The 16,894-nt window shown below is 41.0% G+C and overlaps 1 protein-coding gene across 1 annotated transcript in view; it reads left to right on the top strand.

Annotated features, from left to right (window-relative positions):
* cachd1 (cache domain containing 1) overlaps nucleotides 1-16,894 on the top strand; it is a 164,230-nt gene that overhangs the window by 68,036 nt on the left and 79,300 nt on the right. Inside the window, exon 2 of the mRNA XM_072574054.1 lies at nucleotides 15,957-16,019. Within this exon, the coding sequence (XP_072430155.1) occupies nucleotides 15,957-16,019 (63 nt within the window). The remainder of the gene's footprint in view (nucleotides 1-15,956; nucleotides 16,020-16,894) is intronic.

The raw sequence follows: 16,894 nt of genomic DNA on the forward strand, positions 1-16,894 counted from the left end.
CCCATCTTAGCTTCCTGGCCATTCTTTATTAAGAGCTCCTCCTCCTCTATTTTAAAATCTGCTTGAAATTCTTGTTGCTTTTTTTTTTGCTCCCCTCCAGGTCTGGGACCTGTCCCTAATCAGTACATGCTTGTGCTCATCCTGCTTTCTCTTAGTACTATGTACACTTCTCCCTACTGGGGGCTCTCTTAGCTACAGTGGGTGGGGACCATCGTTACATGGTCCTCTCACTGGAGCGCACTTTGGCCTGATCCCCCTCAGTCTTACCCAACTGTCCCAACCTCTTGATTTCATGAAGCTATTTTGCAGAACTATTCATACTGTTCTGGAAAACGCAATTTTTGTTTCGTTACATTGCTTTTTTTTTTATGTCTTATATATAGGAGTGAAAAAAATGATAGCACCTACACATAGAAATTAGCTGAATTGCTTTTGTGTTGAAGAACAATTCCATACCGGGGTTGATACAGTTGAAACATATCCCAGGATTAGATGCCTGGCTGGCAAATACTTACTGGCAAGGCTCAAGCTTGTTTACCACTTGGGTGATGTGTGTATTAGTGGTTGGTGAATATGTAACTTACCCTTTTAATAAAGATGAGAATTTTGGAAGATGAACAAAGTTTTCCTTTTGTTGTTCTTGTGCACTCTGACCAAGGCTGTCCTTGATTTCAGTTGCATTCTCCTGACCATCTACAAAATGATTTTCGTTTAGTTTGACATCTGGAACCAATTTTGCTGTCTGCAGTGTGTCTGACAATTATCAGCTCTTCCTAGTTCTTTCAGTCTTGTCACATATTTTAGGAGTTCATAAATGTCTACAGTTTCAAAGGCCTGCTTTCTTGAGACTTTTTACCTTTTTTTTGGTAACATACAGTGATGTAATTGTTTTTACAACATTACTGAAGTCTTGCGTAAGGAATGAGGTTTTTCCATTTTTTTTTTCTGCATCGTAAAATTGAAAGCCAAATAGGAATGTTTACTGAAGTATACTAAGCAGACTAAATTGTAAGGATTTTGTATGAAAATTTATGTATAAAATATAGCATATGGAGTGCATGTCATTTAAAAAATTGATTGTAACTGCGAAATGTACATTGTATAAACAGTACCAGGGACACTATATATTTTTGTTCCACTGGATATGCATTTATGAATATCTTAGTTCTAAGTGTATGTACATATGTACAAAATTGGTATGTATAAATTATACAGTAAATAATTCCTATCTTTTAAGTTAGTGACCTTTATTCTTGGGATAAAGAAATTCTTCTATATTGGGATCTGAACCAAACTCCACAGTGAATCGGAGGAGGATTCTCCTCAATCTCCTGTCCTTCACTCTGGGTTGGGGCATGGTGCTGGGATTGTGGTTGTTGAGTAAGTTTGGGCTCACAGAAGCATAGAATGATTGTCCAGAGTGGAGCATTAGGGGGTGGGGGATTATGCTGATGTGTAGTGGGAACTAGTGTGCTGCTGTCTAGTATTTGGAGCTGGAATTGTATTATTTGAGTGATACTTATTAGAAGTCGTATTTTGTGCTCTTGTTACTAGGGTGGAGGTTTTGAAAGAGACCTCCAATTCCTGCGCATCAGCAAACACTTTCTTGGAGGGTACAGATTGGAGCAGGTGGATCATCTCAATGTCGATACCTGTCACAGAAGAAATAAAAATAAATTATCTATTTAATCTCATAGCTCTTCGCGCAGAGTTGAGACTGGGTGTTCAGGCCAAGTCTGGCCAAGTTCAGGCCATGATACTTGGTGGAATTTGAATTCAATTTTTAAAAAAACCTCTGGAATTAAGCATTTAATGATGGCCATGAATCCGTTGTTGATTGTTAGAAGAACCCATCTGGTTCACTAATGTCCTTCAAGGAAGGAAGGTGCAATCCTTACCTGGTCTGGCAGACATGTGACTTCAGACACACAGCAATGTAGTTGAGACTTAACTAGCATCTGGGCAATAAATGCTGGCCTAGCCAGTGACTCCCTCATCCCACGAATGAATGAAAAAAATGGAAGAGACATTTGGACTACTGCCCGATGTAATTTTATACCTATTTTACTTTTCTTTTCATTTATTTTCTTGTCTTTGACTTACAATTAAGTCTCAAAAGTAGCAATTTGAGATGCAGAAGGGAGTCAGTTAAAGCATTAATGTTTTTCAAATAGGATTAAAAGAGGAGCAGGAAAATGAAGGAACTCTAGGTTTACTGCACCGGTGTTGAAGTTTCACAAATTAACATAAGTTGAAATGCAGATGTAAGGATTTATAATGAAAAATTTTATACGGTAGTAATATTAAATTGTTTGTGGTGCAGGTTTTGACAGAAATAGCTAATGCTACGAAGCAACGAGCCTCTGTTCTCTGCTCATTTTCTGCTAATTCCCTCATTCATGTTATTGTTACATTGACATGTGACTGTTACAACAGGCTCCTGGTGATCTTCCACAATGACAATGTCAATAATTTGAATGAGGGAATTAAAAATAATAATCCAAGTTTGTTGATGCCACAAAGGGTGACAAACATAGATAGACAAATGGTGAGGATGACTTAGAGCCTGCAGAGAGATATAGACAGGTTAAGTGAATGAGCAAAAACTTGGCAGATGAGGATATAATGTTGGAAAATGAAGTTATGCACTTCGAAAGAATAGTGGGGCTAAATGTTAAATAATGGAAAAAGACTGCAGAAAGCTACAGATCAGGGTGATTTGGGAGGCCTTGTGCATGAATCAGTTAAAAATAAACTAGCGTCAAGTTCAATAGGTAATAGAGAAGACAAATAGAATGTTGTCCTTTATTTCAAAGTGAATAGTGTAAAACAACAGAAGGTCTAGCCAAGGCAACATCAAACCAGAGTTGGAATATTGTGCTGAGTTGCAGTCCCTAAGGAAAGCTATATTGGCATTGGGGCAGAGAGGATTCGCGCAGCTGGTTTTGGGTGTGGAGGACCTGTCTTGTGAGGAGAGATTGAGTAGGTTGGGCAAGTACTTATTGGACTTCAGAAGACTGAGAAGTGACCTCCTTGAAATGTGTAAGTTTCTTAGAGGCTTGATGGGGTAGATGTGCAGAGACTGTTTCCTTTGAGTGTAGATCATGGGTGGCATGGTGGCTCAGTAGTTAGCATTGCTGCCTTATAGTGCCAATGACCCAGGTTTGATTCCAGTCTCTGGCAACTGTGCAAACTCCACACAGACATTCTCCCAGTGGCTGTGTGAGCTTCCTCCGGGTACTCTGGTTTCCTTCCACAGTCCAAAGATGGCTATGCTAAATTACCTGCAGCGTGCACGGATGTGCAGGCTAGGTGTATTGGCCATGGGAAATGCAAAGTTACAGGAATAGGGTAGAGGAGTGGATCTTCGGAGGGTCAATGTGGATTCATTGGTCAAATGCCTGCTTCCAGACGTAGGGATTCTATGATAAGAGCTGCCTCCTTGCATAAGCTTTTCATGCTTATAAACTAGAAGATGTTCGCTGGTGATTGAGATGGTACAATGGTACAAACATCACTTGCTCAGTAAATCAATTAATCCTGAGAGTAAGTCCAATGTTAAAATTTAATCAAAGCCAGCTAAAGTAACAAGTGGGCAACAGAAGTCCCCCATTTTTACCTACGTGGAATTTTACTATTGAAAGTATAAGTTTTGATTCTGTTTGTGATGATTTTGTTGCATGTTATTGTGAACTTTATGCGAGTCAGTCACACCATAATTAGTTTTGCCTTTCAGTTTTTGCCTTGCCTTCACTGTGGTGTAACAGAAAACACTACCCCCATTATTCCTCTAGCTTTGTAAAGATGTTATGTCTGGACAACTTTGTTCAATTATCCCCATCTCTTTATAGACTTGAGGTGGTATGTTACTTATCTGCACCTTGTGTGCAGTGCTGTGGGAGATAGTCTGTTAATGTATTAAGATAGCTATGAAGGTACTAGACTTGATCTAAAAAATGATGCTGAGAACTAAACACATCTTTGCTTATGTAAAAATAGTCTAGGACAAAGTGAAGACTGCAGATGCTGGAGATCAGAGCTGAAAATGTGTTGCTGGAGATTCCTGAAGAAGGGTTCGTGCCCGAAACGTCGATTCTCCTGCTCCTTTATGTAAAAATAGTGACCATGCTTCCAAAATTTCATTGCCTGTGATGCTGTGCTGGATATCCTAAACATTTAAAACATGTTATATAAAGTGCAGAGTTCCAAGAACTATATATTTTTTTGTTAAATTTATACAATACTTGGCCTTTCCATTTAAAAATTTTTTATTGATGAACAATTTAAATACTGGTACTTAGTGGATTCTGATCAGTTCAGTTTAAAAATAGCCTACTTCAACTAATATTCTTGTTTGTTTTAAGTTAGTATGTATTAGTTTTGGTCCCAGTAATTAAGATAAGATAATGGAGCAGTTTTGAGTAGGACACTGTTGTTTTACAATTTACTGAGTTCAAGATAGACTGTGATAAGTATAAATTTCATGTGTAACTAACATTGGATCCATTACAGGCGTTTTTCAACAAATTGAAGTGCATATCATGGGCTGGAAGACAGATGTGAGGTGAACGTTTGTTTTATTTTGTCCTGGAGGAAATATCACCGTTTTGTCGAGTTTCGAGACACATTTGTTTACACAGCAGAACACCTACAGAAAGCAGTTATATAGATTTATTTGGAAAGTTGCCTGAATGTAGCGAGGGGGAGAAATTCAGTCCGGCCAACTATACTCAAACAGCATGAAATGTGAGCTTACCCAGCCATGTCTTTTGGAAAATAGAGTTGTCATACGATTCCTGAGGCAACTATTTCCTTTTCCCTCTAGAATCCTATCTCGGCTGTTGGGTTTCTGTTCCTTCCAGTTCATTGCAGCACTACTTTTGACAACAAGAAAATATAAATGTAAAATGAAGAGAACTTTCTGAACTATCCAAAGCTGTATTTGGAGAACATTTGACTGAGATATACTGTAATTCAATCTGTGCAGTGAAATCAAGCTTCTGAGAGGATGTTTCACTTTCCTGTTCACTTGTTTATGCTTTGAAGAGAATGTCAAGTTTCCCCTTCCTGTAATGTCAGTATGCTAAGTGACCTATTGATCGGTTAGTCTGACATCAGTAGGGAAAGTGCTAAAATCTATTATTAGAGATGTGGTAACAACACTGAGAGAGTCACATTGTGATTAGGAGGAGTTACCAGCAATTTGTGTGAGGGAACTTGCGTATTGACAATTCTGGTTTTCTTTTGAGATTATAGCTAGATAAGGGAAGGGCCAGTGGAAATTGTGTATGTGTTTTCAAAAGCATTCAATATGCTTCTATGATTCAATGAGGTCATGACAAACTTAGTATTCATGGAGGTGAGTGGGCAAGTAACTGAAAGATAAAATAGTGTAGGGAAACTTTGGTTTAGAAATGCCCAAACCCTGAGAAATGTTGGAATGCAGAGGGATTTGGGTGTCCTTGGACATAAACCACAGCATAGTAAACCTGCAGGTGTGCAAATGCATTTGGTACATTAGCCCTTATTTCAAAGAAGAGGTTAGAACACAAGAGTGAAGAAATCTTAATGCAATGATATAGACCCTTGTTGACATCATACCTGGATGAGTGTATATTGATTTTAGCTTCCTTGCTGAAGGAGAGGTGTGCTTACCTTGGATACAGTACAAAGGTCATGAGACTGACTCTTGAGAATGAGGTGATCCTCCTGCTAGACAGAATTGAATTGTCCAGGCATTTAATCTGTGGAGTCAGAAGAATGAGAGGCGATTGAACTCAAAACATAAGGTTCCTTTTAATGGATTCACTGGGACAATCTAGAATGCTGAGTCACGGTTTCAGAATAATGGATTTAAACCTGAGACGAGAAACTTTTTTTTTCAGAGAGCTGTAAATAATCAGATCTTTGGGAATTGAGCGAGAGAGAGAGAGAGAGATGATGCAAGAAGGTACAGTTCAGAGATATTGTTACTATAAGACCATAGTATACAGGAGCAAAATTAGGCTATCCAGCCCATTTGAGACTGCTCCAGCATTCAATCATGTCTGATATGTTTCTCAACCCATCCTCCTGCCTTCTCCCCAGAACCCTCAACCCCCTTACTAATCAAGAGCCTATCTACCTCTGTCTTAAATACACTCAATGACTTGGCCTCCACAGACCTGCGTGGCAATGAATTTCACAGATTCACCACCCTCTGGCTGAAGAAATTCCTTATGTTAGTTCCAAAGCTTCGTCCCATCACTCTGAGGTTGTGCCCTTGGGTCTGAGTCTCTCCTACTAGCAGAGGCATTTTCTCCACGTCCACTCTATCCAGGCCGTTCTCTATTCTGAGGGTTTCAATCAGATTCCTCCTCTTTCCCCACCCCCACCCCCAACCTCATCTTTCTAAATTCAATGAGTAGAGATCCAGAGTACTCAACTGCTTCTCATCTGACGAGCCCTTCGTCCCTGGGATCAATCATGTAAATGTCCTCTGGACTATGATTTTCACCAGTAATTTGGTCTCTGCACAGATCAAGTGAAGGCCATTCAAGTATCCTCCTGTACCTGACCGTAGACAAATTGAGTATCTGGCCTACATGATGTGACTGTCTCCTAAGAACAGAAAAATTAGAAGCAAGAACAGGCCATTTGCCCCCTCGGGCCTGCTCTACCATTCAATAAGATCTCACGACTGATCTGCCCCAGGCCCCAACATTTTTGTGTGAGCTCATCAAATACCGGGACCAAATTTTTACACAGTGCACCAGGTGTGGCCTCACCAACATGTTATGCAAAACTTGCCTATTTTCAAGCTTTAAATAACTGCCAAAATTCCATTTGCCACTGTAATTTCTTGCAGTACATGTATGTTAATTTTGTTACATTCACTCTCTCTGCTTCATTTTGTTTGGAATCTCTCTCCATTTAAATGATAGAAAGAATCAAATGGAAGTCTATCAAAGTGCACTTTCTACATTAAATGCCATTTGCCAAGGTTTTGTCCACCTGGTTATACCAGATTATAGCCACAAATTTAACAAAACGCTATATCTTCCCAGGATTTGGTGCATTACCTCTCTGCATGTACATAGTTAAAATATTTAAAACTCATTTGCTCATCAAATTCAGGAGTTTCTGGAGTCCACAACAAAAGATATAAAAATTGCATTCTCCTGTATTAAATTCTCAAGTTAGCACACAGTATGATGCAATAACTACTCCAATTCTTAGGTGTGCAATAGCAGAATCTATATGTTTTTACAGAGAGCCTGTAACTCCCATGCAAGCTGCAGTTGGAAAATTAGTTTTTTGCTGCTGTGAGTAATACTTGTGAATAATACTTTCAATTGATTGGTTAGTACTGCAGCCAGGAAATTTCTGCTAACTAGATTCCTTGACTAGCTTGCAGTTTGAAAGTTCTAAGTTAGAGTCTAACTGCGAAACTAAACTTGAATTATCACAGATTCCCAATTTCCCAAGTTGGCATTTGTACCTTAGCACACTTTGTTCCAATGCTCTGAATAACTTGTACCTTGCTTACAAGCAAGTTGGATAGAATTAGGACAACATGGGGCAGTTTGGTGGCTCAGTGGTTAGCACTGCTGCCTCACAGCGCCAGGGACCTGGGTTCGATTCCAGCCTCGGATGACTGTCTGTGTGGAGTTTGCACATTCTCCCCCTGTCTGCTTGGGTTTCTTCCAGGTGCTTTGATTTCCCCCCACAATCTAGGTGAATTGGCCAAGCTGAATTGCCCATAGTGTTGGTTAGGTGCATTAGTCAGGGGGAAATGTAGAGTGATAGGGTAAGGGCAGGTTACTCTTCGGAGGGTCAATGTGGACTTGTTGGGCTGAATGGCCTGTTTCCACACTAGGGATTCGATGATAACTCAAAATGTGTAACAATTATATTTTGTGTATTGCTGCTTGACGTTTGGATGATGCATCTTCCAATGGCTGTACAAGTCTTTTACAATTTGCGAAAGGGAAAATCTCTTAATGGAATTGTTTGGAGCCTAAAGTGCTCAATTCACAGGAAGAACTATAGTCTCCCTTTCTAGTTAGTGCATACCGCCACCAACAGAGAGGCTGCTAATTTAAAAACCCCATTATTGGGCAGGAAGCAGTAGTCTGTCACCTGTTTTCCAGTGCTGTTCCTGAGGTGGGGTTACTGTCAGTTCCTGCTCTGCCACCTAAGCTGGGGCATTTATTTCTAAGTGATGCATGTAAGTTGCTACCAACCCTCCTTCATTCTTTATAATCTCTGAATATTATCTTAGTAAATAAATTGCCAGTTTCTTTGCATTACACATATTTAATGGTGTTAAGAATTGCATTTATGGTGGTGTAGATTTTCAGTTGCTAACTTAATGTTTGAAGCTGTTCCAGTTTGACTTGGCAGTCAGTTGAAGTTCACATTGATGGCTGCACTCCTGTTTTGTGAAGTTGGATTAATTTTTTGAAATGTCTTGTTACCTGATTAGTGTGTGGGTTGTTAGTTTTTCACTTTTCAAAATATATCAAGGTATGAATAATGGATTAGATTAGCTTGATTGCAGACTGTAAAACCAAAGACTATTTGACCTACCAATTGTGTTTCTTCCATGAACCACGCATAATGAAACCTATCCAAACCTTTAAATTTTCTAAAGAAAGGTCCGACAGGCATAGTTTAGTTTTATTTTGATCACTGGAGGAAGCAACTTAGTCTGTGCAGTTCCTGGAGCCACATAATTGAAATAAAGTGGGTGGGTGTCTTGCCAGTAGCAGTGCAGATTGAGCATTCATGAGGTGACCAATGAGGCATTACATAGTAGTTTTCTATCAGCTATAGAAAGAAACTGCAGAAGGATAACACTGCAAGTAATCAGGTAAGGCACTGTCTGTGGAGACAGAAACAATACAGATGCTTCAGGTTAGCAACCTATCTTAAAGTTTTGATGAAATAAAACTTTCAGCTGGTCTTTTGCAATCTGGTAGTCTCCATTGCAGCCCCTGCAGAAAGCACTGTAGAGCCACTTCATGCAGATGCACTGTACTTTGGAAGAAGGGGAGTTAGGACAAGGGGAGATTCTGACTGTTACCACCAAGAAACCTGGTGGAGACTGAGCACAACCAGTTCTAGTCTCAACTCTTATCCCTAATAACTCTGCATGGCATTTAAATTTGATCCAATAGTTTAAGAACATGGTGAGTAGCTGTAAAGGTACTGGCTCAATTTTTCTGGACCAGAGCAGTTGGGGTTGGAGGTAGGGTGTCCAGGAAAGAAAAGGGAAGAACGTTGGGGTTGATTCTCTGATACAGTCCTACTTATTGGCGACTCTCCCAGGGATGTGACAGGAATTAGCTTGAGTACGTGCTGCACTGAGCCAGGCAGCCAGTCAGTGCTGTTAAGGTCCTACATAGACACTGGCATTTTAGCAATGTCTGAGTGGAACCCTGCCAAGTTTGGAGGTCACCAGCTCATTCGAGGCAGCCTCCTAGCAACAGGATCATAAGCATCTAAGCAAAGATGAAAGGTTGCTACCACTGCTATTACTGCTGCAGGCATAATCCCTTCTATCCTGATAACTCTATTGCCTTCAGGCCTGGATCTTTGACGTTGAGCGGTCCTTGTGCTTGCTGGCCTCAGCTATACCCATTGCTTCTGGCCAGGCTTCCAGCCAGACGACATGTCAGTGTCCTCTGACAGGGAATGTCTAGGTGACCAACTCTTGTAAGGTTTTTATCTGCCCCTCCCCTCCCCTCCCCAGTGAGTTTGGGTTCTTGGTGCCATGTGGAAAACTCCACAAAAAATACTCATGATTTGGAGATGCTGGTGTTGAACTGGGGTGGACAAAGTTTAAAAATCACAACACGAGGTCATAGTCCAACCAGTTTATTTGGAAGCACTAGCTTTCAGAGTGGTGTTCCTTCTTCAGGTGGTCATAACTAGTGCTTCCAGAATAACACTGAAGTTGTGCATGGGAATACAGTGTGGGAGAAAATGTAACTTCATTCAAAGGTAACTCTGTGGTTCCATTCCCTTTCATTAAAGGAAATAATGGAGTGGTAATAGCCTAGTGGTAGTGTTGCTGGGCTATTAATCTAGAAACGCAGACAATGTTCTGGGTACCTGGCTTCAAATCCCACCATGGCAGATGGTGAAGTTTGAATTCAATACAAATTATCTAGAATTAGAAATCTACTGCTAACTATGAAGCCATTGAAGATTGTTGGAAAAACCAATCTGGTTCACGAATGTCCTTCAGGGAAGGAAATCTGGTGGGAAAGATGCTGGAGTCTATTATAAAGGATGAAATTACGGCACATCTGGATAATAGTAACAGGATAGGACAGAGTCAGCATGGATTTATGAAGGGGAAATCATGCTTGACTAATCTTCTTGAATTTTTTGAGGATGTAACTCGGAAGATGGACGAGGGAGATCCAGTGGATGTAGTGTACCTGGACTTTCAGAAAGCTTTTGATAAAGTCCCACACAAGAGGTTAGTGAGTAAAATTAGGGCGCACGGGATTGGGGGCAAAGTACTAGATTGGATAGAGAATTGGTTGGCTAATAGGAAACAAAGGGTAGTGATTAACGGCTCCATTTCGAAATGGCAGGCAGTGACCAGTGGGGTACCGCAGGGATCCGTGCTGGGACCGCAGCTTTTTACAATATATGTAAATGATATAGAAGATGGTATCAGCAATAACATTAGCAAATTTGCTGATGACACAAAGCTAGGTGGTAGGGTGAAATGTGATGAGGATGTTAGGGGATTACAGGGTGACCTGGACAAGTTAGGTGAGTGGGCAGATGCATGGCAGATGCAGTTTAATGTGGATAAATGTCTGGTTATCCACTTTGGTGGCAAGAACAGGAAGGCAGATTACTACCTCAATGGTATCAAATTAGGTAAAGGGGCTGTTCAGAGAGATCTGGGTGTTCTTGTCCACCAGTCAATGAAGGCAAGCATGCAGGTACAGCAGGTCGTGAAGAAGGCTAATAGCATGCTGGCCTTCATAACAAGAGGGATTGAGTATAGAAGCAAAGAGGTGCTTCTGCAGCTGTACAGGGCCCTGGTGAGACCACACCTGGAGTACTGTGTACAGTTCTGGTCTCCAAATTTGAGGAAAGACATTCTGGCTATTGAGGGAGTGCAGCATAGGTTCACGAGGTCAATTCCTGGAATGGCAGGATTGCCTTACACGGAAAGACTGAAGCGATTGGGCTTGTATACCCTTGAGTTTAGAAGACTGCGAGGGGATTTGATTGAAACGTATAGGATTATGAAAGGACTGGACACTCTGGCAGGAGGGAACATATTTCCGTTGATGGGGGAGTGCCGAACCAGAGGACACAACTTAAAAATACGGGGTAGACCATTTAGGACAGAGATGAGGAGAAACTACTTCACCCAGAGAGTGGTGGCTGTGTGGAATGCTCTGCCCCAGAGGGCAGTGGAGGCCCAGTCTCTGGATTCATTTAAGAAAGAATTGGATAGAGCTCTTAAAGATAGTGGAGTCAAGGGGTATGGAGATAAGGCTGGAACAGGATACTGATTAGGAATGATCAGCCATGATCATATTGAATGGCGGTGCAGGCTCGAAGGGCAGAATGGCCAACTCCTGCATCTATTGTCTATTGTCTATTCTCACCTGGTCTGGCCTATACGTGACTCCAAACCCACAGCAATGTGGTTGACACTCAACTACTCTCTGACATGACTTAGCAAGCCACTCAGTTGTATCAATCAGTACAAAGTCTGAACAAAGAAATGAAACAGGACTGACCACCCAGCATTGACTGAGGCATTGGAAGAAAAGGCAGAAACAGTCCTCTTGACCCGATAATCTTGTGTTTACTAACATCTGGGGGCTGGTACCAAAGCCAAGAGAGTTGTATGACATAGTCGTACTCCTGAATCATACCTTACACCATCCCAGACATCACCAACCCTGGGTGGTCCTGTCCACTAACAGGAAACACACAGCAGAGGGAGTGGCAGTGTGGTATACTGTACAATCTGGAGGGTGTTGCCTGAGTTTTCAACATTGACTCTGGATCCCATGAAGACTCATGACATCATCTTAATCATGGGAAAGGAAACCTCCTGCAGGTTACCACATACTGTCCTCCCTTCACTGATGAATCCTTACTCCATGTTGAATGACACTTGGAGGAAGGACTGAGGATGGCAAGGGCATAGAATGTACTCTGTACTCTGGATGCGAAGCTGATAGACGGTGTCTGCAGCAGGTGGTGAGGGAACCAAAAAGAGGAAAACAAACATACTTAAACTCATCCTTACCAGTCTTGCCAGCTGCAGATGCGTCTGTCCATGTATTGGTAGGAATAACCACACACAGCTTGTGGAGACAAAATTCCACCTTCTCATTGAGAATACTCTTCATCATGCTGTCTGGCGCTATCACTGTGCTATCTGTGCGTGGTTCAGGAAGAATGCCAGCAGCATGGTGCATCTGCCCAGTTAGCCCCAGATTCACCTGTGCCCACTTGTCACCGCTGCAGATGTCCAATCAGTCTTACTTGGAGTCAACCCAAGGAAAGCGATGGGCCCCAGATGATCACTTAAATCCTGTGCAGACCAATTGGCGAAGGTATTCACCAATATCTTCAACCTCTCCCTCCTACAAATGGAGGTCTGCTTCAAGAAAACCACCCATCATCCCCATATCTAATAAAGCACATACAATGTGCCTTAATGACTACTGCCCAGTGGCTCTGACCTCCATAATCATGAAGTGCTTTGAGAGCTGGTCATGGCCCACATCAGCTCCAGTCTCCCAGCCTGCCTCGGTCCCCTGCAATTTGCTTACCAATGTACCAGGCCCACAGCGGGCACCACTTCCTGAGCCCTGCAACACCTGGATAGCAAGGACATCTACATCAGGCTCCTACTTATCAATCTCTGACTCTCCAGCATCTGCAGTCTTCACTTTCTCCTACTCAAGGGAACTGCAAGTTCCCCTCCAAGCCTCTCACCATCCTGACTTGGAAATATACCACCATTCCTTCACTGTTACTGGATCCAAGTCCTGGAATTCCCTCAAGTGCATTGTGGGTCAACCTGCAGCATATGAACTGTAGTTCAAAAGACAACTCAGTACCACCTTCTCAAGGCAACTAGGGGCAGGCAATAAATGTTGGCCCAGCCAGTGACACATATGAGTGAATTAAACACATCCTTTTCGTTGTTGGGAAATTGCATTAAGTAAACAACATGATTGAAATTCAATCAAGCTAAAGTTGTTTCAACTAGGATACTTAACAGAGCATTCTCCTAAAGCAGTTTTACTTTCGTAGTTTTGGATCAGAAATCACATTTGTTAATCATAGAATTTCTTTTTAAAAACTAGAAGCTTGAAAATATACAGAATATCATTTAACCAGTTTGCAGCAGCTTTCTGATAGTCATGACTGGTCCAATTTCATGGACCTTTCTCTATATCCTTTCCTGTTTTTCTTTCTCGGATACTTATTTTCTTTTCTGAAGCTATCTAAATTCTACATCCAAAAAATTTTTCAGAGATCATTCCATGTCCTTAATTACCTTGGCTTTTTTTAAAATTCGTCTTGTGGCAGTCTTCAGTTTTGTCACTGATAAATGAAAGGAACTTTATGTAATATATCAAAGCATTTGTGATTTTAAAAAAGTTAGATCTCCTATAACCTTCCAGTTTCACACAAATTTCCTCTTCATCCTTGATATCAAAAAAGGACGATAATCTGACTGAGGCCCAACTAATGATTTGCATAAAGTTAGAAACTTGGATGAAACACCAAAGCAAGATATTGTAATAATTAATGCAGATGCCAGAAGAGATTAAATTGAGAAATAATAATTATAACAAGCTTGATTGTTAAAAGCTTATTTTCAGAGCAAGGAAGGACTGATATTGAAAATTGTGATTCATTGAGATCATAATCAAATGATAAAGTTGAAGGCTGTCATAAAAAATCAGATATTTCTCTTCTGAATATTATGATCAAGAGCAAAATCCGTGATCCTTACCAACAAAGAGTCTACTTCCATGAAGACTGGGGTCAAACAAGGCTGTGTTTTTACATCATCGCTCTTCACCATCACCCTTACTCCAATATTTCAGTTCACAACCAGCAAACTACTAATAGCTGTGGAGATAATTTACTGAGCAGGCAGGAACTTGTTCAACTAATGTCACCTTTAATCCAAACCAGAGTGACTGCAGTCTCAGTCATTGAGCCTCAGTAAGTAAATATGGACAGTTTCCATGATTTGAGATCCTCCTGTTACAAAAGCAAGCATGGATAATGAAACAATCATCAGTTCCTCCAGTGTGCCAGTTCAGCCTTCAGTTAACTCGGGCTAAAAGTACTTGGTAACCAGGGTCTCAAACCTGAAACTAAGGTTGTGGTTTCCCAGGCAGCAGTTTGTTCCTTAGCTCCTATACTTCAGAGACTTGAACAGCCTACAGCCTGCACCTCAAGGCACTGGGAAAAGTAACGGCAGTGAAACAGTAGCATCCTCTTGAAATCTAGCAGTGCTAATCACTTAAAGCTAATAGACTGGACAGGGCAAGTCGTCTGAATGCCTAACATGTAGTATCTAAAGTAACTGCTCTGCTCAGAACTTGGATATGGTAAGCCGCTACCAGGAGGACAGCAAAAATGTTTCCGGATTGGCTTCCAACTATCCTGGAGGAGCCTAAAAATGGCCTCGCCAATTCATGGGGGTTTCTGGCCTGTGACTGAGAGAGTGCACAACATACTGAGACTTTATCAAGAATATGTAGAGGCAAAGTTGAGGCTTTGTAGGGAGCACACCAGCCTCTCAACAACTCAGTGACTCAAACCTTAACCTCTACCTGCCTCACACATGGCTGAGTCTGCCGATTGTGGATTGAACTTCAAAACCTTGTCAAAAGCCATTGAACTGGAGTGGAAGAAAGTCACCCTTGATCCTGAGGGACTGTTTAAAAAGTATAATGGGGATAGCCTAACTGTGGAAAAGTCGTTATTTTAAAATGGTTGCTCTGATTTAAGTTGGGAAGAGAAGATTTTTTTTTCTTTTCAAAAAGATCTACTAAATCAATTTTTCTGATGCAGTCAATTGTAAATGAAAAGATATTTGAGAAATAGTGATGCATTTTAAGTCTTTGAAATAAACCAGGAACATTATAAACCAGGCTCATTTGTTTTGAAGCTTTAATTTTCATGTTTTACTTTTCAAAACCCTGTTGTGGCCCTCTTTATATTAAAAGCACCTGCAGAAAGCTTTCTAGACTCCATTTTTGGGGCGGGGTGTGGTAGGGGTAAAGGAGCAGCCTAGAAGTTTGGAGCTGATCAGCCTGAACTGTTTTTTAAATTTAACCTTTTTATAATTGATCTGTTCAGAGATGTTATTGCACATCCCTGGAGCAGGTGGGACTTGAACCCAGGTCTCTCGGTCCAGGGGTAGGGGCGGCACTGGAAAGTAGCATGTTCAAAGCACATTGCAGGAAAAAGTGAGTTGATTTATCTTCTTCAATCAGCCTCAGAGTTGGGGCTATTCAGCTAACTGCCTGCACGTTCTGCTTGGTTCAGAAACTTGATTGTAGTCAGCATTTATGGAGCCAACCCCAACATGAGTCTTCACTTTTGGGATTGCAGGTAAAATTTGAGAAGACAAAACATAATCTATAGGTTGGGGTTCTTAGAGTTTGTGTATTCAGAGGCTGCAAAGATTTGCACCATGGAACTTTAAGGCCATTTATCAATTTGAAATTCCTGTTCCAAATAATCTGCAGCAATACAAAATTGCAACTATCAATGGACTTTGAGGTGGCAATTCTTACACGTAGCTCCTTTAAAATCTTCAGACCTAGAGTTCACATATGATTGTAATAACCTTGGCTTAAAGGGCTGCAGTTTTGATACATTCAGTGTAGAACTTTTTTTTTGTGCATAACTGTCCTCTAACTTGTCCTGCTCTGTTCTGTTTCCAGACAATCTACAACTCATTTGTGTACACTGAAAAAATTTCCAATGGAGAAACAGAAGTCCAGCAGGTGAGTAAGATGTTTCATTCCCCTTTTCATAGCAATCTACTTTTGTTGCCAAGCATCTGGCAGAGAATAATCTTGGCAAACTTGTCGGGTTTTTTTTCACCTTGTAAGATCTAAGGCCCCTTAGCTGCATGAGTCACATAGCTGATAACTTGCATGAGTGCAGCTGTCAGCCAGATCCTCAGGCCCATGTAATATTCAACTTGTGATGTTTGTTGACTTCTGATTGAAAGTCTGGAGAGTTTATTTACTTTTTCATGTCATCAATGTCGTGGCACATTTTGAAGCAGGTGTGTAGTTGTGGAATTCCAACTGTAGTCAAATGAATTTGTTCTGTACTCAAACTCTGCCTAGATAATGGGAGTTGTAATCTCGAAAGCTCATGTTTTACCCTCCTGCTGTGATTTGGCAGCTAATTAAACTATTGATCTGACACGAATCATACTGCTTGTGAAGGCTGAGTTTAGTTCTTGAATCATGCCTGGCTGTTCCCATGTGGGAGCACTATAAGTAGCCTAAGCTAGGCTAGGGTCAAGCAACCAAGACTGTTTGCTATTGATTACCATGCACTGATGGAAACTTTTGCTCATGTGAATGTCACCCTAAAAACAGCATTGACCTATGTTTATTTCCATAGTCCCATAACTCTATTGACAATTTCAAGTAAACTGACTAATGAGCAACAATCCAATAACATTGTTGAAGCTAAACCCAGCATACCGCAAGCACCTTTCAAAGGGAAGTTCAGTAAATTTTGAGATCTTGTGGATTGTGTTACAGAGACTCTGACCAAGAAGCTATCTCTTAATTCCTTCATTCTGATGTGACTGCAACTATCGTGAGTGAGAGATCTGAAACAGTAGCCTTTACAATCCAGA

The sequence above is a fragment of the Chiloscyllium punctatum genome, chromosome 7 (genome assembly GCF_047496795.1).
Source record: "Chiloscyllium punctatum isolate Juve2018m chromosome 7, sChiPun1.3, whole genome shotgun sequence".
Lineage (NCBI taxonomy): Eukaryota > Metazoa > Chordata > Chondrichthyes > Orectolobiformes > Hemiscylliidae > Chiloscyllium > Chiloscyllium punctatum.